The 23,868-nt window shown below is 46.8% G+C and overlaps 1 protein-coding gene across 2 annotated transcripts in view; it reads right to left on the bottom strand.

Moving 5' to 3' along the window:
- Positions 1 to 827: 827 nt before the first annotated feature.
- Positions 828 to 23,868, bottom strand: part of LOC110070298 (uncharacterized) — a 28,778-nt gene continuing 5,737 nt past the window's right edge. Inside the window, exons 1-2 of one of the 2 annotated variants that reach the window (XM_072987864.2) lie at positions 11,538 to 11,653; positions 828 to 2,696 (exon numbers count right to left, since the gene is read on the bottom strand). In XM_072987864.2, the coding sequence (XP_072843965.2) occupies positions 1,345 to 2,505 (1,161 nt within the window). In that variant the 5' untranslated portion in view covers positions 2,506 to 2,696; positions 11,538 to 11,653 and the 3' untranslated portion in view covers positions 828 to 1,344. Of the gene's footprint in view, positions 2,697 to 11,537; positions 11,654 to 23,868 lie in introns of those variants that run through there. The other variant, XM_078387912.1, reaches the window with a different exon arrangement.

Below are 23,868 nucleotides of genomic sequence, written 5' to 3' on the forward strand. Positions count from 1 at the left end.
AGAGGGAAAGGTGACAGGTGAGGGAGCGAGTGCTGTTTCCCTCTCTCCATCTGCCTGCCTGCCCGCCTGCGTTCCTCCCCGGCCAGCGCGGCCCCGCATCACTCTCTCGGCGGCAGCGGTGGCTCCTTCCTGGCACCCGGCGTACAAGACAGGTCCCCCACTTGGAGGCATGTTTTGGGGGGCCCAAAAGTCATCTTGTACGCCGGCATATACGGTATTTCAGGGATTTTTCTTTTAATATTTTTAATAATTTCAGAGGGCAAATAAGTGAAACAGTGGATAACAATCCCGCTGATACGAGGGTCCTGCTTTATATTGAACAATATAAAATTTTTCTCCAAACAACTATCTATACTATTAATATTCTATTTATGTGAAAAATATTAAGAGAATATAAAGCACTCATACTGGAACCTTATAAAACAGAATTTTCTGTATCATCTCCCCCAACTTTGCCCCATTCCCTCCCTCTTCCTCCTCTACCTACCACCCATCCCCGCTTCCCTTGCCAACCTCCTTTCCCTCCTCCCCCACCAAAAGCAGTGAGGTGACCAAGCCTCTGGCTCCTACAGCTTGGCTGTTCCATGTGGGTTATGCCGGGGAGGCGAAAAGCAATGCTTCTCAGGAAAGGACCCTTCCCACTCTCATGACCTTCCTTACTGCACATGGATATAAATGTTTGTTATTTCATAACCGGAAAGCCCGGCACTTCAAGGCAGCTGAAGGTCTTCCCATGTTCCATACATTATGAGGCTTCTCACTTGGTGTGGGTCCTTTGATGTGAATGTACATTGTCATATTTTACATCAACAACTTTTCTAACGTGCTTGGTATTTCAGGGAGTTTTCTTTTAATAGTTTTAATATTTCCTGACAGCAGATAAGTGAAACGGTGGATAACAATCCCACTGATGCGAGGGTCCTACTTTATATTGAACGACGTAACATTTTCCTAAAACATCTATGTATACTACTAATATCCTTTTCATGAGAAAAATATTAAGTACTCATACTGTAACCTTATAAAACAGGATTTTCTCTATAATCTCCCCCAATTTTGTCCCCTTCCCTCCCTCTCCCCGCCTCCTCTACCTACCACCCTTCCCCCCACCAAAAGTAGTGAGGTGATATAGCTTCTGGATTCTACGATTGGGCTGTTCTACATGGGTTACGCCAAGGAGGCCAAAAGCAATGCTTCTCAGGAAAGGACCCTCCCCACTCTCATGACCTTCCTTACTGCACATGGACATAAATGAATAAGCATGTTTGTTATTTCATAACAGAGAAGCCCAGCAGTTCAAGGCAGCTGAAGGTCTTCCCATGTTCCATGCATTTATGAGGCTTCTCACTTGGTGTGGGTCCTTTGATGTGAATGTAGACCGTCACTCCGGCAGAAGCTCTTTCCACATTCCATGCACCTAAACGGTTTCTCTCCTGTGTGGATCCTTTGATGTATTCGTAGACCTCCACTCTGACGGAAGCTCGTCCCACATTCTAGGCATTTAAAGGGTTTCTCCCCAGTGTGGATTCTTTGATGTCTACTCAAGTGACTGCTCTCACTGAAGCTCTTCCCACATTCCTCACACGTAAAGGGTTTCTCCCCTGTGTGGATCCTTTGGTGTGCACGTAGACCTCCACTCTGACAGAAGCTCGTCCCACATTCTAGGCATTTAAAGGGCTTCTCCCCAGTGTGAGTCCTTTGATGTAAATTAAAATGACTGCTCTTATTGAAGCTCTTTCCACATTCCATGCACTTAAATGGTTTCTCCCCTGTATGGATTCTTTGATGGTCTCTGTATGATCCTCTGTCGCGGAAACTCTTTCCACATTCCATGCATTTATATGGTTTCTCTCCAGTGTGGTTTCTTTTATGTGTATTCAGGTAATCCCTCTGACTGAAGCTCTTCCCACATTCCTCACACGTAAAGGGTTTCTCCCCTGTGTGGATCCTTTGGTGGGCACGTAGACCTCCACTCTGACAGAAGCTCATCCCACATTCCAGGCATTTAAAGGGTTTCTCCCCAGTGTGAGTCCTTAGATGTAAATTAAAACTATAGCTCCGATTGAAGCTCTTTCCACATTCCATGCACTTAAATGGTTTCTCCCCTGTATGGATTCTTTGATGGTCTCTATATGATCTTCTGTTGCTGAAACTCTTTCCACATTCCATGCATTTATATGGTTTCTCCGCAGTGTGGATCCTTTGATGTGAACTGAGGCTACTGCTGAAACTGAAGCTTTTCTCACATTCCTCGCATGTAAAGGGTTTCTCCCCTGTGTGGATTCTTTTATGTGTATTCAGGTAACCCTTCTGACTGAAGCTTTTCCCACATTCCTCACACATAAAGGGTTTCTCCCCTGTGTGGATTCTTTTATGTGTATTCAGGTAACCCTTCTGAATGAAGCTCTTCCCACATTCCTCACACATAAAGGGTTTCTCCCCTGTGTGGATCCTTTGATGTAAATTAAAACTATTGCTCTGATTGAAGCTCTTTCCACACTCCATGCACTTAATTGGTTTCTCCCCTGTATGGATTCTTTGATGGTTTCTAGATGATCCACTGACACTGAAGCTCTTGCCTCATTCAACACATTTGTATGGTTACTGGCCAGTGTGGATCCTCTGGTGTGAATTTAAGTGTCCACTCTTTCCACATTCCAATCATTTATATGGTTTCTCCCGTTTTGGTCTCTCCCCTGTTTCGGAGACAAAAGGAAGAAAGGAATCTTATTGCTAGGCCAGAAAAGAAATGGAAGACATTGGAGATTATACCAAGTTTCCTCATCCCCAAGGGTCCTTCCTTCCTTCCTTCCTTCCTTCCTTCCTTCCTTCCTTCCTTCCTTCCTTCCTTCCTTCCTTCCTTCCTTCCTTCCTTCCTTCCTTCCTTCCTTCCTTCCTTCCTTCCTTCCTTCCTTCCTTCCTTCCTTCCTTCCTTCCTTCCTTCCTTCCTTCCTTCCTTCCTTCCTTCCTTCTTTGTACCCTCTGCTGAACTCTGGATTTCCGTCAGAATTTGACACCCTTTTCCAAGCTAAACTCTTTGATACTTGGACTGAATCCTAATTCCCTGATGGACATCATGGAACTCCAAGACAGCAGAAGCTCGTGGTAAGTGACTCAACAGATACTTAATCCCGTGGATATGGGAGTGCTCCTGTGATCTTTTAACTTGTTTAGTCTTGTTCTCTCCAGCTGCAATGGTTACTTACCCTATCCGTTTTCTGACTTTGTACCTTACTGACATGACAAAGGAATTCTCAAAGGCTTCTATACAACTCTACATGCTATCTGTGTACCCAGTTTATCACTCTCACCCAGTAGATCAGCTAAGGTATGTGGTTTATGGTCATTAGATATTTCAAATGTAAACAACTGTGTTTTAAGTGTTTTACATCAAAACATGGAGGTTCTCCCCACGTTCGACCCACTGATCTCACAGAGGAGGCTCATGAAGGTTTAATTGAGCTGAAATGCCTTGGTCTGCATGGGGGAAGGAAGGCTTCAGCAGATAAATTCTTAAGATAAATTCTTTCCCATAGGTCCCTACCAAGTGCTAATTTTTTGGGGGGGGGGGTTGATGCATTTCCTCTCCTCTGTGAGGGTCCCACAAGGAGGACTGGATTGAGGCATACCAGCCACATCAGGTACAAGGGCCTGACTAACCAGTCACAGAATTTAGTTTGGTGGACACCAGGATGGCCTCTGCACAAACAGGTGCGCCAGCTGGACTTGTTCCTGGAGGGGTTGGATATCTGGCCACATCAGCTAATGTTTGCCTTAGTTACAACCCAGCTGGATTACTGTCATGCATTCTAGGGAGGGTGGATTCTGGAAAGTGTTTCAAAACTTCAGTGGGTTCAAAACCCTTCAGAGCCATTGACCTTGCAAAAGACCTGCCTGGAGAGGGATGTCTCTTCTACCTACTGGGGCTGATGCAGAGGGTGGTGTCAAGGAAAATTACAGGCCTGAGCAGAATAAAGTGTATTAATGAGAAGCCATAATGATCAGGTGTGTTAAAACTGAGTCAGGATGACTCAGCAGTGCTGATGCAACCCAGGGAAGATGCAACCTATAATCTGATTGTTCCTGTATATGTATATAGGTGTGAGTTGTACAGTCAGTTGTATCTTCCTGCTTGAAGATCACTTCTACATGTTATGCTGCCAGAATGCTGTAAATACACGTTTATTTATTTATTTATTTATTTATTTATTTATTTATTTATTTATTTATTTATTTATTTATTTATTTATTTATTTATTTGATTTCTATCCCGCCTATCTGGTCTTATTCAACCACTCTAGGTTGCTGAAGGAAATGCTGCTGGACTGTGCGTGAGTTATTTCTGGAACTGCCTGGACTGCGAATTAGTCAGCTAAAACACCATTTTTCATCAACAGAAAGTTATGGGCCCAGCGCTGCAACCTGCGATACCTGCATTGCATCAAGGAAGCCGGTGAGTACCAGTGGGTACCAGAGAGGCAATAAGGAGTCCAGGGAAGTGAGAGTTCTGCCATTTAGAGCCCAGCAGGGGAAGAAAAATGGAGGACCAACAGAAAAGCAGCATGCAGGCATTTGGCAGTATGGGAGGTTTTCCTGTAACCAGACTGAATGAAAATAATTACCAGACATGGTCAGTGAAAGCTGAGCTGTTTTTGAGAAGGGAGGAATTGTGGCAAATAGTAAACAATCTCCCTGCTGTCCTAGGTAAGGAGGAACAAAGGAAAAATGAAAAGGCTTTGTCTACAATAATTCTTTGCCTGGAAGACAGCCAACTGACTCATGTAAGTGGACTGATTTCAGCTAAAGAATGTTGGGACACGCTGAAATGAATTTATGTTCGTGATTCAGCAGGGAGTAAAGTATCCTTAACCAGAAAGCTGTATAAAGCTAAACTAGAAGAAGGTGAAAGCATGTCCCATAACTTACAAAAGATGAGGAACCTGTTTAATGAGCTCCAACAGAGAAACATGGAATTTACAGAGTCGCATAAGGCATATATTATTTTGAGCAGTCTTCCGGAGAGTTATGACGTGCTAGTCACAAGCCTTGAATCTATGCCAGAAAGAGATTTAACTCTTCGGTATATCACGAGCAGGTTTCTTGAGGAGTCAAGAAAATGAAGTGAAAGGTTAGAAGATAAAATGAGACATGACAGCCCACATCAGAGAAAACATGACAGCCCACAGCAAACATGACAGCCCACAGTGAAGGAGAACTGTTTCCAGGAGGGGAGAGCAAGAAAACAAAGCATTTGCAGTGAAACGTTGCTTCATCTGTAACTCTCAGAGGCATCTTCAGCAGGATTGTTCACAAGCCTCCAGCAGGAGAAATAAAAATGAGAAAAAAGGGAGTATTTTTCTTGTGCAGGCAGCTGCTGATAAGACCAAGGTCACCACCTGGATTCTGGACAGCGGAGCTGTTTGCCATTTAACTAATGATAGGAAGTTGTTTTCTTTTCTAGAAGCTTCAGAACACAGCTTTGTGACCTTGGCAAATGGAGAAAGATCTCCTGTGGCTGGAGAAGGGACGATATTTATACCAGGTTTGAGAGAACAGCTTAAAAATGTTCTGCTAGTTCCAAAACTGGACTGTAACATACTTAGTGTCTCTAAGCTTGATAAAGAAGGCTATACAGTGATGTTTGCTGACAGCACCTGTACAATTAAGAAAGAAAATGAGGTTTGTGCCACAGCAAAACTAGAAAACAATTTATATGCACTAAAAGAGAACAAAGTGGCACAGAATATGATTAGGAACATACCCTTTCATAATCAATGTGCCCACCTGTTGCGTAGAAGGCTGGAGCATGCAAATTTCAGAGTGGTACAGAAAATGGAAAGTTTTGCTAAGGGTGTGAAAGTAAAATCATGTAAAAACTACCTGGACTGTAATATTTGTAAATATGCAAAATCGAAAATCAGTCCAAAGCCAAGGGAACCTACTAATCAAACACAGAGGGCATTTCAGCTGGTTCATGCAAACACAATTGGACCTTTTGTGCCATCTATGGGTAGAGCAAAATATGTGCTAGTCATTGTAGATGACTATATAAGGTACTCTTTTTGCTACTTGATGAAAAACAAATCAGAAGTGTTCAATCATTTCAGAAATTGGTTAGCCTATGTGGAAAAGTGTTTTGATTAAAAAAGTGGCACAAATTCAGAAAGACAGAGGGTCTGAATTTATGTCAGAAACGTTTCAAACTTGGCTGAGAAACAATGGGATTTTTCATAGGAAGACCAGCCCATATTCTCCTTTTCAAATTGGGGTTGCAGAGCGTAGGAATGGAGTCCGACAGACAATGAAGGATGCTCTACTAGCTGATGCTGGTATGAGCCACGCCTAATGGGGAGGAGCTGTGGTTACTTCTTGCTATATTAACAGAATTTACTCTTCTGCTATAGAGCAAACCCCATACTATATGCTCTATGGGAGGGAGACTTCCATACAGCATATGAGATTTTTTGGTTGTAGTACTTGGGTACATGTACTGAAGGAAACCGGAAGAAATGGAAAACCAAAAGCAAAGAAAATGAGGTTTGGGGGCTATGAAAGAGGGTCAAAGGCATATTGTTTCCTGGATGGAAACAACAATGTAGTAATTTCCAGATCTGCAAATTTTTGTGAACATGAGAACTGGGATAAGGTGCATGCAAACTCTCAAGTGTACATTCCCTTCACATAAAGACAGAAAAGTCAGAGAAATCAGGTAGAGCCAAAGGAAGAGGCTGAAGAAAGCACCAGTCACAGCACCTCAGAAGAAGAGGATGATGGAGAGTGTTGTCAGGCAGAAAGTGAGCCTGTAGTTAAGGAAGAAAGACAAATCCCAAGAAGGTCAGAAAGGGCTAATAAGGGAATCCCTCCAGAAAGGTTTGGTGTGGGAGAAATAAGAGTGTGTCACATATACCAAGAGTCCAAGAATTTTGAGGAGGTGATGCTTCTTCCTGAAATAGAAAGAAAGAAATGGGAAGAGGCCATGAAAGATGAACTGAAGTCAATGGATGAACACGAGAGGTTCACTGAAACAAGGTTGCCACCAGGGCAAAAGGTAATAGGTAGTAAGTGGGTTTACAAGAGAAAATTGCAAAACAATGGAAATTACAGGTACAAAGCAAGATTGGTGGTTCAGCGGTACACACAGAAGAAAAACGTACATTACGATGAAGTTTTTTCGCCCACAGTGAAAACTGAAATACATGGCTCAGGCACCTGATTTTGAAAACTCCAAACCAGGAATGGTGTACAAATTAAACAAAGCAACTTATGGCCTACGACAGTCAGCGAGAAATTGGAATCAGTGTCTACATACAGCTTTGGAGAAATTGAAATACAGGAATAGTTTGGCAGATCCATGTTTGTATGTTAAAGAATATGGAAAAGAACTAAACATTTTGCTGGCTTATGTAGATGACATTTGTGTTATGTCTAAAGAAATTGAAAAAGGAATTCAAATTGAAGAACCTAGGCCCAATACAAAGTTAATTGGGGGTGCAAATCCAGAAACAAGAAAAAGGATAAGTGTTAAGTCAAAGTTGAAAATAGAACAAATGTTGACAAAGTATAACATGCAAGAATGTAAAAGTGCAAAAACTCCAATGACAGTGGACTTTCAAAAGTCAGAAACTGAAAATAATTTGAAAATCAGGAGATATACCAGTCAGCAATAGGAAGTCTGATGTACCTAGCCAATTGGACTAGACCAGAAACAGTGGTGCCTCACTCATCGCATACCGATGAAGATTTTGTGATCGCTTTTGCAATCGCATTGCGATGTTCTCTTTGCGATTTTCCCCCATACCTTCCCCCAGCTGACCTGCAGAGGCAGGTGTTCCCGGCCCTCCTCCCGGCAGCGGCAGCGGCAACAGGGGTGAGGGGGTGGCTGGGGGAGAGCTGGGAGGCAGGGCAAAGCCCAGGTGTTTCCGGCGGCCAACCTCCTGGCAGCGGCGGCAGAGACAGAGGTGAGGGGTTGTCTGGGGGAGAGCCGGGAATCAGGGCAAAGCCCGGGTGTTCCGACGGCCCTCCTCTCAGCGGCAGCGGTGGAGACGGGATGAGGGGTGTGTCTCCACAGGGGTGGGTGGGAGGTCTGCCTTTGCGCTTGGTGGTGGTGACAACTGGGGTGGGGGGGAGCTGGGAGGAAGAGCAAGCCCCGGCTGCTCTCCTCCCAGCATCTGCAGCGGCGACGGGGGTGGGGGGTGCTCTCCTCCGGAGCCCTGGCTCACCTGCCGCCCAAGGACGCCCGGTGTCTCCTGGGCTGGCTGGCTGGCTGGTGAGCGCGTGCGCGCTGGGTGATGGCCCGCCCCTTCCCACCCCAGGCGGCTGCCTCCGAGCCCTCACTCGCCCACCACCTAAGGACGCCCGGTGTCTCCCGGGCTGGCTGGCTGGCAGTGCTTTGCCATGATCGGTTCCCTGCTTGGGGAACCATTCATGACAAAGCAATGCTTTTTTAACAGCTGATCGGCGGTTTCAAAATGGCCGACCGCTGTTTTCTGAGCGGATTCCTCGCATAAGAGGCACCGAAAATGTCCACCCCTATGGAGGATCTTTGCTGAACTGTGAGTTTTTGCCCCATAAGAACGCATTAAACAGGGTTTAACGCATTTCTATGGGTTTGTGTTTTTTTTGTTCCGTTTAGCGATGTTTCCGGGGCACCACTGTATTGCTGCTGTGGTAAATATCCTGAGTAGACATGTATCAAAACCCACACAAAACCATTGGCAAGGAGTAAAAAGAGTATTCAGGTATCTAAAAGGAACACTTGACAAATGTCTAGTTATAAAACCTTCAAATGAATTAAAGTTAAATGCTTTTGTGGACAGTGATTGGGCAGGTGATGTAACAGACAGAAAGTCAATTTCAGGATTTGCAGTATTGTTTGCAGATGTTCTAGTGGGATGGAAGTCAAGAAAACAGAGTGCAAAAGCCTATAGGTGGAAAAGGTGCAGAAGAGAGCGACTCGAACGATGACTGCGCTGGGGCACCTCGCTGAGGAGCAAAGGCTACAGTTTGTGGGGCTCTTGAGTCTAGAGGAAAGGCACCTGAGGGGGGGATGTGATGGAGAGGTATCAAATTCTGCAGGGGATGGATAAAGTGGATAGAGGGAAGCTCTTTTCCCTCTCAGGCAATACCAGAACCAGGGGACCTCCACTCCAATGGAGTATTGGGAGACTGAGAACAGACAAAAGAAAATGTTTATTGACCCAGTGTGTGGTTAGTCTGTGGAACTCCTTGCCTTGAAAAGGGGGTTGGACAGATTCCTGGAGGAAAAGCCCATCACAGGTGACAAGCCATGATGATGAGGATGTCCAGGCTTAAAAGGTCCCTCCAAATTCCAGATGCAGGGGAGGGGGACTAGGAGAGAGGTTTCTAGTTGTCTCGTGCTCCCAGAGGCATCTGGTGGGGCCACTAAGAGATCCAGGATGCTGGACTGAGATGGGCCCTTGGCCTAATCCAGCAGGGCTCCTCTTAGGTTCTTATGTGGTTATGTGGGGAGAAAAATGTGTCTAATTTTCTATATTTTAGACAAAGACTGGGTTTTAGCAAATTAAAGTTTTGTGTAGCACAACAGCAGTTTAAGGAAACTCTTATGAGGAGCATAATTCTCTTGAATAATAGAAATATAAGATCTGTGTACAGCAGGGGTGAGCAATGTCTGTTGCCCCTGGGCTCAATTTTTGCTGCACGGGGCTATCTATAAGTTGCAAAGTCCACCTCCTTCTTCCCAAAGTGGCTAGAATATTAATTCTGGTTTTCAAAAAGAGTTATTTTTGTGTGTGCGCATGTGCATGATTGCATGTGTGTTTGCGCATGTGCATGCTCAGTAATGCCAAAGGACATGGTAGATTTTTTGTAAGGTAAATCCCTACACCTGGAAGAGCAGTTGTTCACATTCTTTTCACCAGGAATCTTGTAAAGTTTTAAATTTCTGGTCAAATTCCTTTGTGTGATGCAGTAGAAGTAGAGATCCACAGAGCAGATGCGACGGGGTTTGTCACTAGGGTATGACAGTTCCTTGATTTTTGACGGGGGGGGGAAATGGAGGGATCGAGTTCTTTGGAATAGAAATTTGATTAACAGCATTAACGGATTTGTCAGCAACAACTTCTGCAGGGCCAACATGGCCAACGTCTGTTGGTAACTCAGTCCATAAAAGGGACAAACTGTCACGGGAATCTTCCTTCCTCAGCAGGGAGATGGTCCAAACCTCTCTTGATCGGGCGAGTATTTTAAAGCTTCAAGATTCTCCTTCCTCTTCCTTCTCTTCTTCCCACACAACTACCTTCCTTGTTTCCCCGGACCAGGGAATAGAGATTAAACCTGCACTGCATGGGGTTACACTCTCCCTGAAAACTAAGGCTTCTATTTTAGGACTCTTCCCTGAGGATTTGTGTGGGGCTGAAGGAGAAAAGGTGCAGAGGAGGACAGAGGAGATGAAAATGGAAGGTGGAAATTTGGGGAAGACAGTGGAGGGGGGAGAGTCCTATGTTTTTGGTGAAACTGCATCTAATCAAATCTGGGAAGAGGGTCTTCCTTACTCTCTTTCGTATGGGGCTGGCAAGGATCCGTAAGGAGAAAGGTATGGGTGGTTCTTGTAGGGGTTTGGGGGGCAGAAAGGGGGTGTCCAAGGGGCATGCTTTGAACCAAGGATTCCTCTTAGGGAATTGCCATGGGACCATGATTTCTGTACTTAGGGTGAGACTGAGATGTATGCTTCTACTTACATGTCCATAAATAAATGTTATTATTATATTTTAAAATATAACAAACAGGGCTATCAGTCGTTTCAGGAGCAGAAAAGGGGAGAGAAGCAATTTTTACTGATGAGCTATAGGGCGAAATAGGAGGTAAAGGGAAGGAGAGATGTGTCAGTTCTCTGTCAAACTTGGCCTTAAGCACCACTGTGAGGTGTGTGTTTGTGTGTGTGTTTTTTGGCACATGCCCACGGTGAGGGTAACAGCAGCGGTATGCCCAAACAGATGCACTTATCCAGATGTCTTAATCATGTGAGAAGTAGTTGTGATAATAGGCAGTAGGGAGACCACTGTGGAAGAAACCCTCATCAGATCCCACTGTCCTGGGCATGCATTGATTGATTGATTGTATGGCCATTAGGACATAGAACCTGTTGTTAATTTATTTGAATCCCACCACTGCCCTCTTTCCACCACAACCTCGCCCCTCTTCTCACCCCCAGGGACGTTGCAGGTCCTTCCATCCCCTCCTTCCCATGCTTGGGGGCCAAGTGCAATGCCTCCCCTCCAAGTTTAGGTTTGCCAGGCAGGTGGGGGGAGGAAAATAGTGTCTCCTGGGGGAGAACTGAGGACAAAGCCCCCCTTTCTCATTAGGCACTGCTGCCTTGCCGGGAGAGGATGATGCCGGGGAGGCAAGGAATAAGAGTCCCCCCTTGAATCTTTCCCTCCTCCCACCCCCATAGGAAGGAGACCCCGATGGCCAAGACCTGCCCCCACACTGGGGAGAAATCTCCCCCCTCTCCCCATAGATCCTTCCTCCTCTCCCCCCCATATATCCCAATCGCCCACCTCCTTCCAGGTCGTCCGGCGGGAAACTCACGAGGAAACCCCCCTCGCTCTGCCACGCTGCGCTCCTTGAAGGACCATAGAGTTGGGACCAGGGAGGGAGGGAGAGGCCGGCGCCCCACTTCCGCTTCCGGTTGGAGCTAGAGCGAGGAGCTCCTCCCCCCGCGAAGGGAGGGGGTGGTTGTGATTGTGACAAGAGGGGGGAGACACGGGGGGAGGGCGTGGAGAGGAAGAGAGGGGTCCTGAAGGGGACACCCCCACATCATACACACCCCACAAACACACAACACCGCTTGAGAAAGCACTGGGAAATCCGATTCCTAATCTCTGGCTCCACAGCCACAACCCAAAACCTCTGAGCGATCTAGCTGTTGCAAGTTGCAATTTACTTTTAAACCAATAGGGAAACATAACAGCAACAATAATAAAATATATAATTTTTCTAGAAAAAGTGTTAATGGTTCCTATACTTCAGGAAAACATCAGAAACCACTATTTATTTGTTTGTTTGTTTGTTTGTTTGTTTAGTCATTTATTTAGTCTTTTATTTAGTCTTTTATTTAGTCATTTAGTCATTTATTTAGTCATTTAGTCATTTCTTTACGTGGAGAACTAAGAAATCTTCGGTTTTGCACAGGGGGTGAATTGGGGAAAAAGGCAGTAGAAGCCTGGATTCTCGGAGGAGAAGTGGAGGCCTCTGGGCTTTTTTCTCCAGCCAGGTCAGTCACTGGAGGGCAAGGTGTCACCCCTTCTCCTTCATGGCTCCTGGCCTCTCCTCCTGGCCTCGAGGAGCCCCTTCCCAGATCCTGGATTCCCCCCCCCCAAATGGTTTGCTGGACCCCTCCCCAGGGCCTCAAAAGAGGCCACCCCCTCCCCCTCCCCACCCCCTGTACCCTCCTTGGGGGGGCTTATTCTCTTCCTCCTCCTCCTCTTCTCCTGTCCTTTCCTTTTCCTGCAGCCTACTCGAGAGGAGGAGAAGGGGAGGCAAGTACTCCAGTTTCCCTTTCTTGCCTCTTCTTAGCGGGTTATTGGAGGAGGGGCAGTGGGGGCTTCCCAGGGGCTCCTCTTTGGAGGGAGGGGCCCAGAGACCTTACTCACAATCACACCTCGTTTGTGACCCCCCCCCAGACGGAGAGGAAGGGGCTCCGATTTCCTCTCCAGATCCTGGCTGGAGGGCTGCCACTGGCCACGCTCCGGAGAAGGCAGCTGCTGCCTGAGGGCTCCCTGGGGCAGGGGATCAGGATCATCATAATCATTACCTCCCTCTCTATATGTTGGGGGTGTCTGAGAAGCTCCTGCACCCCAGGCACATGGCCCAGATCAGGCCCCTCCTCCTCCCCCACAGCTGCCCCTGTCTTCGACCCCCCCCAAAGCCCCCATGTCTAGGACCCCCAATCCTCGTCCCCCCCTTGGTAGCCCCTCCTGGAGCCCAGGGACTCCCCCTCCTTCCCTTCTGACACCCATTCGTGTGACGAGGGGGTCTCCTCGCAGGAAAGCCCAGTACGACCCCCCCCGGAACATGCATGGTGGGGGCAACTTTGCGTGGGGGAGGGATCTACGAGCAAGGTGTTTGTTGGGGGGATTTGCAAACCTGATGGCCCAGAAAAGATTCTTCCCCCCCCCAACACACAGACAAGCCCAGGCTTTCCTTGGTTTGGAAACCCCCCTCCTATTTTGCAGCCCCATAACTCCTCCCATCCCCTTCCCACTGCCTTCCAGGTGCTGAAGGTGGAAAGCCCACAAGGAAGGAGGGGGGGAGAAATGTTCTTCCGCCAACCATAGAGAGGAGAGGGAGGGAAAGGGGGAGAGGCAACATCCTTCCTGGTCCGGTGGCACCTAGAGTTGCAAAACGCCCCGCCTCCCCCTTTCCTATCTCTAGGGTTCCCTTTTCCCCTCCCGCCAGGCTTTGAAGCAGGAATGAATGAATGAATGAATGAATGAATGAATGAATGAATGAATGAATGAATGAATGAATGAAAGGGGTGGGTGGGGCGTGTGGGTGTGAATTGCAAAAAACAGAACATAAGGAGGGAGAGAAGAGGAGGGGGCTTTTGTCTTCCTCAAAAAAAGAGGGGGAGAATTCATCCCAGTGAGGCAAGTGGGGGCAGAAGAGTGAGATCCCGCATGGGGAGGGGAAATCCTCAGCTCCCCCAGATTCCCAGCACTCCCCCAATCTATTCAACGTTTGGGCCAAAATGAAGGAGACCCTTTTGTTTCTGATCATGGGGCATTCTTGGCAAAGATACTGGAGAGGAATTGCCAGTTCGTACTCCAGGTGGATTGCGCTTAGTCGGAACTCTCCACTATGACCTGTCCGTCTTGGGTGGCCCTGCATGGCATAGCCCATAGCTTCTCTGAGTTGCTCAAGCCCCTTCGCCACGACAAGGCAGCAATCCATGAAGGGGTAAAGGCCGGACTGGAGGAATCCCAAAATGGAATTAAGATTGCCGGAAGAAATATCAACAACCTCCGATATGCAGATGATACCACTCTGATGGCAGAAAGTGAGGAGGAACTAAAGAACCTTGTAATGAGGGTGAAAGAGGAGAGTGCAAAAACCGGTCTTAAACTCAACATCAAAAAAACTAAGATCATGGCCACTGGCCCCATCACATCCTGGCAAATCGAAGGAGAAGATATGGAGGCAGTGACAGATTTTACCTTCTTGGGCTCCATAATCACTGCAGATGGAGACAGCAGCCACGAAATTAAAAGACGCCTGCTTCTTGGGAGGAAAGCGATGACAAATCTTGACAGCATCTTAAAAAGCAGAGATATCACCTTGCCAACAAATGTCCGAATAGTCAAAGCTATGGTTTTTCCTGTAGTGATGTATGGAAGTGAGAGCTGGACCATAAAGAAAGCTGACCGCCGAAGAATTGATGCCTTTGAATTGTGGTGCTGGAGGAGGCTCTTGAGAGTCCCCTGGACTGCAAGGAGAACAAACCTATCAATTCTAAAGGAAATCAACCCTGAGTGCTCACTGGAGGGACAGATCCTGAAGCTGAGGCTCCAATACTTTGGCCATCACATGAGAAGAGAGGACTCCCTGGAAAAGACCTTAATGTTGGGAAAGTGTGAGGGCAAGAGGAGAAGGGGACGACAGAGGATGAGATGGTTGGACAGTGTCACCGAGGCAACCAACATGAATCTGACCCAACTCTGGGAGGCAGCGGAAGATAGGAGGGCCTGGCGTGCTCTGATCCATGGGGTCATGAAGAGTCGGACACGACTAAATGACTAAACGAAATGAAGGAGACCCAGGTGCAAAGCCTGGAACGTCCTCTTGGATGAGTCTTGAACTCTAGATGTCCAGGATTCATGCAGTGGCCAGGAGGACCTTTGCACCCTTAACATGAGGGCACCAGCGGCACCTCCTCCTGGCGGGGTCCGGTCTGGCCATGCGGATGCATCCGTTAGTCACATATTTATTTATTTATTTGATTTATATCCCTCCCATCTGGTAATATTACAACTGTAAGTGTTGTACCTCCCTGCTCTGAGCATGTTCTGGAGTTGCGAATATCTGGGACTGTCTGGGACTGTCTTTGGAAAGTGTCTGGGAACTTCAGCGGGTCCAGAATACCACACACACACACACACACACACACACACACACACACACACACCTTGTTACAGCTCCACAGGCTGTTCGTCCAGAATACAACACACACACACACACACACACACACACACACACACACTGTTACAGCTCCACAGGCTGTTCATCCATTTCCCAGCAGAATTCAAAATGCTGTACCTTCCTGTATTGAATGTGTGTTGGTGTTGTTTACAGTGGGGTCTTGACTTGAGAACTTAATCCGTATTGGAAGGCGGTTCTCAAGTCAAAAAGTCTGTAAATCAAGTCTCCATTGACCTACAGTGCATTGAAAACTGATTAATCCCGTAATGGGCCGTTTTTCTTCCATTTTGGTTTTTTTCTGGTCTGTAAGTCAAATCTCAGTCTGCAAGTCAAATCTAAATTTTGCGGCCAGAGAAGTCTGTAACTCAAAAAGTCTGTAAGTCAAGCCATCTGTAAGTCAAGCCGTCTTTAAGTCAAGGGTCCACTGTATATATATTTTTACCCTTGTATCCTTTTATCCATTTTTGTATTTGTATAGTCACAGTTCTTAGCTTTAAAAGCCATTTTTTCAAAAAATTATGTACATAATACATCATAAGAGGAGAAACAAAGCATAAAGACGGTACAGTGGACTAGAGGCCAGAGGCCGACAAAGGAATAGAGACTTCTCCAGAGTCAGGAGAAGAGAGCTTTGTGTACCAGGAGAAAGGGCAAAAAGAAGATAAAATACTGGAGAAGATAAAAGATCTGAAAAACTTGTATGGTATCCAGTGTAAACTATTTAAGAAGTGAGATGGAAAACTTAAAGAGAGAGAAGAGAAAAAATACAGAAGGCAATTTCAGCTCCTTAAACCAACTTTGAAATTGGCCCATGTGGGGAAATAAGTCATAGGTTTTAAAATTCAGGAGACAGAGAGAAATGACACTAGAAAAAACCATGAAGAATTTACTGGCAAGGAGAGAGAGCTCAGGAGATGCCATAACAACTCCTAGATCTGTAAGACAGGTGGTCTCATCACCAGAATTGGAGGAGAAGGGGCCTTCCAGGAGGGAGGGGACATCAAGAGGAAGATCTTGGAGGATTTGCTCTCATGGCTGGAGACCATTGTACCAGATGTGGGCAGGAGAAGATACAGAAAGATAGAAACTAGGCCAACTATTGTTGGTGATTGAAGGGGTTTCACACAATGGTCAATATCACCATTTGGAGCTGTGCTTGCAAGGTCTGCAGTGGTTGCATGAAATGGGCAGCATTCATATGAATCAGGGCCCTGCAGAGGAGGGGCAGGATCTGTTCCCGATCCACCCAGAGCTTAGGACATGCAGCAATGGGCTCAAGCGACAGGCAACGGAACCTGTGGCCTCAAGAGGCGGTGAGCGCTCCAACCTTGGAGGCGTTCAAGAGGAATTTAGACAACCCCCTGGCAGACCTCCTTGGATTTCGGATTCCTGCCTTGAGCAGAGGGTTGGACTTGATGGCCTCGGGGGCCCCTTCCAACTTCATTATTGATAGAGAATTAGTGGAGCAACCTCTTCCAGAATAGGAGTTAGAATAAATTCTGGATAATTTAAAGACAGGAGAGAAAATATTAATATCGAAGATCAAAACCTTCTTCAATCATATAATGGAAGGGGAAGAAATTCCATCTTCTTGGAAACATTTGTTGATTAGACTAATTATTAAAACCTCATAAAGACGTTTCCGAGATAATTGCTTCCACTATCGTACTGCTCTAACTTTATGTTTTTCATGATATTGAAAATAAACTGGAATAAATCATAAATGTTTAACTGTTATAAGGAGGAGAAAGCACTAACAAAGGAAAATTTTCATAGCAATATAATGAAAAATATTGAATAATTACAATTTAACATTTACAAGAATTTTAAAAAGAAAAAAATGATATATTGATACTGGAGGTTAAAATAAATTAAAGAAATGTAGAAAGATAGGGTTATCCAGGATTGGTCAAATTGTACTGCGTAAAATGAAAATCGTGGTGAAGATTAACTTTTCTGTTTTGGATTTTACCAGACTTGATAAGGGAAGTAGAATTACAAGAATGGCAAAATATTAGGAATAACTTTTGTAAGGAAGACAAAAGAACCAGGATAAATAAAAGATGTTATCCATCTGAAAAATGGGAATGGTTAGGTCTTCCTAATATAATATTTACTTATATAGCCAAAGAAAGAAAATCTATTCCAAATATTACATCTTCCCCTAATATCCTGATTTGGCTTAACTTGGAAAACACAAAAATTAAAGGGCAACATAGAGAAGATTATTTTTGGAAAAATAATAAGAGCTGTACAAAAGAGTTGGAAAAGCTCGCTTGGCAAATTTGTATTAAATGGAAATTTATAATTTCTCCGTTAACTCCTCCCTTAACACCTGTAGTGAAATTTTTGGAAAATCTGAATGGAATTTCTCAGGATTTATTAAAAAGGAAACACAAATGTAGATTAAAAGACTGGTTAGAGGAAATGAATGCTAAGGAGAGAAAAAATAAGCATAATGTTAGAAGGAGAGAAGACAACAGGAATGGACATGATTCGGTTGGAGGTAAATCCACCAGAGGTAAAAGCAGGGAGGCCCCGAGGGTTGAGATCAGACAGGATTAGGGGTAGGAAATGACCAGGAGGCTCTTAAAAGATGATGGGAAACAGATCTGGGGCAGGGAGTCAGGAGACCTAGGTTCAAATCTCCACTGAGCCAACAAGGCTTAGTAGGTGGGGTGAGTTTGTCCTGCAGCATCTCAAGAGATCCCTCCTCTTCGGGAGACCGTAAACAAGAGGCCTCTTCTCCCCCCAGGCCACGGATTTGGGGGTGACAGATTGACGGACTGGAACCCCCTGCCTCTGTGAAGGTCTCTGCCCCCCCTTTCCCAACCCCCGTTTTCTATCTCTAAATTGGCACCCCCAGACCTCCCACTGAGGGTTTTCCCCCCTTCCCACAGTGCATTTCCATGGGTTCCCTCCCTCTGTTCTGACAGGGCCACTATGATGATGATGACATTTCCACTTCCTGGCTCATGAAAAGTGGCGGCACAGGATCCGTCTCCACAGGCGCTCTTCTGCCCAGTGGCCCAAGAGGATGCCAAGAGGAGGGCGGGGGTGTTGTGGAGCCCAGATGGACCCCGTTCATGCCCCAGGATCCGTTCTTGCTTGCAGGGGCATCATCATACTGACCTGCCCCTTTCCCACCCCACCCCAGGCCCTCTTCCCTCTGACTGACTTCACCCACAACCGCCCCACAGGATACAGGAGGGACCCAGAGGGCGAGCTCTCCCTTCCTCTCTTCCCCTCTGGCCGGGAGGCCCCATCCGGTTGAGGACGGACCCTTCAGAGCTGTTGGCCTTGCAAAAGACCTGCCCGGAGAAGGACGTTTCTTCCACCTCCTGGGGACGAGAAAAGGGCCCAAAGGGGAGGAAGTGAGACCCTCTCCTCCCTCCCTCCCTCCCTCTCGGGGGGGGCTCTCTCTCAGCCCTTCTTCTTCCCTCCTGCCCTTCAGGACCTCCCCTGGTCACTCCTCAGGTCACTTTGGGGCCTCCTGCATTTTGAATGTGTTTTTTTAATTATGTCAGTTCTTGAGTTATGAGCTAATTAAACAAGGGGGGAGGAGGCGCCCCTTCCTGCTGTATCTAGAGGCCCTTCTAGGGTCCAAGGACCACCAAGAGGGGGGGGAGAGAGGGTGCAGAGGTTACCCCTTTGCAGGATGGGGGAGTCTGGATAGGGCCCCCTCCCCTGCCCCCACGCCTAGTACCTCTCCTCCCCCCAGCCCCTCTTCCCCCCCAGGGATGCTGCAGGTCCTTCTATCTCCTCCTTTCCAGGCTGGGGGGGGGCAGGGGGGAAAGGGAGGAGGGAGGGAGTCCTTTCCAGCAACCCTCGCCTCTTCCCCCCCCGCCCCCGTGGACTTAGCTTTACCAGACGGGGCAGGACGGAAATCAAGGGATGCTTCTTTTCTCCCCCCTTTTTTTACCCCCCCTCTCGACAGGAAAGAGACCAAGGCCTGCCCCACACTAGGAGGAAATCTCAGCCCCCTCCCCATAGAGCATTCCTTCCCCACCCTGCCTACGGGTCTCGCTCTCTCTGACACCCATTTGTGTTGGGGGGTCTCCTCGCAGGAAAGCCCAGGACGACCCCCACGTCTGCCCCAAACACGCATGGGGGCCACGGGGTGTGTGTGTGAATGTGGGGGGGATTGCGCAGAAAAGATCTCCCCCAACACACACACACACAAAACACAGGGTTTCATTGGTTTGGAAGTCTCTCTCTGTTACATACAGCACTGATGTTACCTGTCTGTCATGGGTTTGGAGGGAAAGTTCCATCCTATGGGGAGTGGAAGGCGGGACATCAGGAGGAGGGGCTGTACTGTATATATATGTGAAGCCTGTGTGGTGAAGTGGGGAGACGCTGGGATGTGAAGAAGCAGCAGCTGGGAAGAAGAAGCTGGTGTGGGAGTCTGTGTGTCAGACAGGGTACTACTGTGTGTCAGAGTACCAACCTGATAGGTTCAGGTGTCTGAATGGTTAGCCAGAACTGATAGGTTCAGGGTCTGTGCTTCAAGTTAAGGGTTCTGTGTGAACCAAACTGTATGCATGTATGAGGGAAACTAAGCCACGTTACTAAATCTTATTCACCTGATTATTTTATTTTCCCTGTGTGTTGTATTTAAATAAACCTTGTTCTTTTATTTGTTTAAAAATCCATCCCTGGTCTGTGTGACATCCTATAGGGAATGGTTGGTGGCAGCTTAGTTAAGTGTGGCAGATCCCAGTAGGTCTGGGTTTGTCACATTGATTGGTGTCCAGCGTGTGGGATACGACTGGTCCAGTTGTCCAGCGGTCCAGCAAAGCCTTGGCAAGTGTGCCCAGAGCAAGGGGGGTCTAGTCAGGGACAATCTGAGGCGCGTAGGTAATCTTCTAGGTGTACCTCACGGGGAGGTGCGCTAGTAGAAGAACGTGCCAACTGGGGAGACTAGATTAGGGTGCTCTGAGGCAGCCTGTTTTTGGCGGGAAAAAAGCTGAGGCAAAACTGAAACAGCAGTGATCTAGCCTGCCTGCTGAGAGGCCCAGCAGAGGGGGGTAGACTCTAACTCGCTACAGTTGCAAGTAGTGCTGAAGGACAGCAGCAATCTATAGAAAGCTGGTTCTGAGGAAAAAGAAAAAAAAAAGTGGTCGTTTTATTTTGAGGCTTGACTTTTTAAAGCAGCCTGTTTTGAGGGGGGATTATGCCCTTGACTCGAAGCCAAATGGCACAAATGGGTGAAGTAAGAGACCCACAGGTAGACCAAGGTTCTGAGGAGGAATTTGGCTCAGTGCAGGATGAGAGCACGGGAGAACTGACCTCAGAACTCAGAAAAATGCTCCTAGCCCAACAGCATGAACTGAGGATGAGGGAATTAGACTTAAGAGAAAGATCTGAAATCAGTCAGGCAGAGGCAGATGCCAAGGAAAGGGGAATGGCCATGAGGATAGAAGAGATGGAACTGAAACACAGAATTAGAATGGCACAATTAGAATTAGCATTCCTAAATAAGAAAAATAACAACTTATCAGTTGAAGAAATTGCGGAAAGAGAAAAGTATGAGGCTCAGGCCAGACAAAGTGAGCAAGATTTGGAAAAATATAATCAGCAAAAAGACATTAAGTTAAAGGAAATCAGAGATAAGACTGAAGAAAAAGTAAAAGAGATAAAAGCTAGGGCTGAGGAAGAAATTTTACAGATCAGGGCTGAGTTTGAGGCTAAGCAAAAGGAGCTAGAAAAGAAACCAAAAGAAGGCACACAGGTTAAGGCACAACGTCAAAACCTGAATTATTCTGAAGAAAACATGAGGGAAACATGGGACCCTAAGTACTCCAAAGGGTTAGTTCAGAGCCCGCCAAAAATGGGCGGCCATTTTGTTGATAAAACTTCTGGGCAGAGCCAGTCCAGGAACCAGATTTTGGAGGGAAAACCAAAACCAGATGAGAAGGACTCCAAGTACAGCAGAAAATGTTATTTCTGTCAGGGAAAGGGCCACCTAATCTCAGGGTGTGAGAGGTGGAAGCAGCTAAAGGGAGGTTTGCCTCATGATTTGAGTGGAACCAAGCCAAAAGCTGTGTTCTGTGTCCAGAAAGAGCAAAGCTCCTTGTCACTGAGGGAGCCTGTTGCCATGGCTACTCAATCTGGAACAAGTACATCTGCTGATCAGGCTGAGGAAAATGGTCCTCTTGTAGAGGTCAGGCGCTGCCTGTTGGTGAGAACAGATTCCCAGTTGTTTGAGACAGCAGGGGTGGACGTAGGAATACTTGACCGTCAGTATCGGGGGCTGCGGGACACTTGTTCTCAGGTGACCCTGTGCCATCCAGATATTATTCCTAGGGAGTATGTAATCCCAAATGAGAGCATGAAGGTGGCAGGGATTGAGGGGCAGGTGATCTCTCTGCCAGTCGCGGAGGTACCTGTCAACTTTCAAGGCTGGAGGGGAGTTTGGCGGCTAGCGATTTCATCGACTCTGCCAGCAGCCGTGCTCGTGGGAAATGACCTGGCTGAACATGTGAAACGGGTGCTAGTGATTACATGTTCACAAGCCACCACGGGGACAGTTCAGGGGGGTAATGATGAGCCAGAGGCGGAAGCAGGTGGGGGGAGTTCAGAAGCTGTGGTGGAAACCTTGACCACAGACAGCCGATTTGGACAAGAGCAAAAGGCAGACGCCACTCTCCAGAAGTGTTTTGAACAGGTGACTGACGCCCAGCTAACACCTGAAACCCCAGTGAGATTTCTGGAGAAAAAGGGGGTTTTATATAGAGAGACCCTGAGGAATATCTCAAAAGGGGGAGATGGGACCAGAAGTCAGCTGGTGGTACCTGAAAAGTATCGCCTCATGATCTTACAAAGGGGGCACTCTGACATGTTTGCTGCACACTTAGGGGTGAACAAAACACAGCAGAGAATCACACAGAATTTTTACTGGCCTGACATAGGGAAGCAGATCAGGGAGTTCTGTAAACAATGTGATGTGTGTCAAAGGCAGGGGAATAGCCGCGACAGGACCAAAGCAAAGTTGTGCCCTTTGCCTGTGATTGACACTCCGTTCAAATGCATAGGGGTGGATATTGTGGGACCTTTGCCCAAGGCCACAAAGAGGGGGAACAGGTTCATTCTCACCATTGTGGACCATGCCACGAGGTACCCTGAAGCCATACCCTTGACTAACATTGAAACTAACACAGTGGCAGATGCCTTGGTGGGGTATATGTCCAGGATGGGATTTGCCTCAGAAATAATCACAGATTTGGGCGCATCGTTCACAACAAAGCTCATGAAACGCTTATGGCAAATCTGTGGAATTAAGCACAAGGAAACCACTGCCTATCATCCTGAAAGTAATGGGTTAACTGAGAAGTTCAATGGGACTCTAATGCGCATGATTAGGGCTTACTTGGCAGAGAATCCAAACAATTGGGACCAGAAGCTGCAATCCCTTTTGTTTGCTTATCGATCAGTGCCACAAGCCAGTACCGGGTTCAGTCCGTTTGAACTTTTATTTGGGAGAAGGGTGAAAGGGCCCCTTGATTTGATCAAACAAAATTGGGAGCAGATCACCCAGGATGACCCACAAGACGTGGTGACATACATAGACACCTTAAGGAATGACCTAAAGAGAAACCTAGAGCTAGCAGCAGAGACCCTGCAAGCTCCAAAGGTCAGAAAGAAAGATTGGGATGACCAGGAAGGCAGGGAGAGGCACTTTAATCCAGGGGAGGAAGTGCTTTGGCCTAGGCCCTGCAAAAAGAGCAAACTGCAGCTGGGTATCCCAGAAACAAAAGACTTGGGTCACATGGTAGGGGGAGGAGTGATAAAACCCCTGGAGGCCAAAATAGAAGCTGTTCGTGATTGGCCCAGACCCAACACCAAGAAAAAAGTCAAATCATTTCTTGGGTTGGTGGGCTACTACAGAAAGTTCATCCCGAGGTTTAGCGAGATTGCGGCTCCGCTGACTGATCTGACGAGGAAGAAGGCTGATGACCGCATCCCGTGGACCAGCGACTGTGAGGCGGCGTTCCAGAGGTTGAAGGAGGCGTTAATCAACTATCCAGTGCTGCGTGCTCCAGACTTCGACCGGGAGTTCATCATCTACACCGATGCGTCTAACAGCGGGGTAGGAGCAGTTCTGTGCCAGGAGGATGAGAATGGTGACCAGCATCCAGTGTCCTACCTGAGTAGGAAACTTCAAAAAGGTGAGAGACATTTGGCAACCGTGGAGAAGGAGTGTTTGGCCATAGTCTACGCGATCCAGAAGGCCAAGCCTTACATCTGGGGAAGACATTTTGTTCTGTGCACTGACCATTCACCACTGCAATGGTTAAAGACAATGAAAACCCACAATAGCAAACTTATGAGGTGGGCTTTAAATCTACAGGACTATGACTTTGAAGTGAAGGTGGTCAGAGGGTCAGTGAACTGTGTTGCTGACGCCTTGTCAAGAAGACCTGAAGAATGAAGACGACGAAAGAAACATGGACTATATATATATTGATGACAAAAAGTTAAATGTACCTGTTTTTTGAACTTGGTTTGTATGAATAAAGGTAAATTGATGTAATGTATATGGTAAATGTTTAAATGCCTAATTGCTATGGTTAACTTAGAATGTAAGTATAAGTAAGTATGATATGGTATGTATAACTGTTGTTGTGTGTTTTATCCAGGTTGTTTTTTTGGGAAAAAGCACCTTAGCTTTCCCCCTACAAAACAACT

Source organism: Pogona vitticeps, chromosome 2 (genome assembly GCF_051106095.1).
Source record: "Pogona vitticeps strain Pit_001003342236 chromosome 2, PviZW2.1, whole genome shotgun sequence".
Classification (NCBI taxonomy): Eukaryota; Metazoa; Chordata; class Lepidosauria; order Squamata; family Agamidae; genus Pogona; species Pogona vitticeps.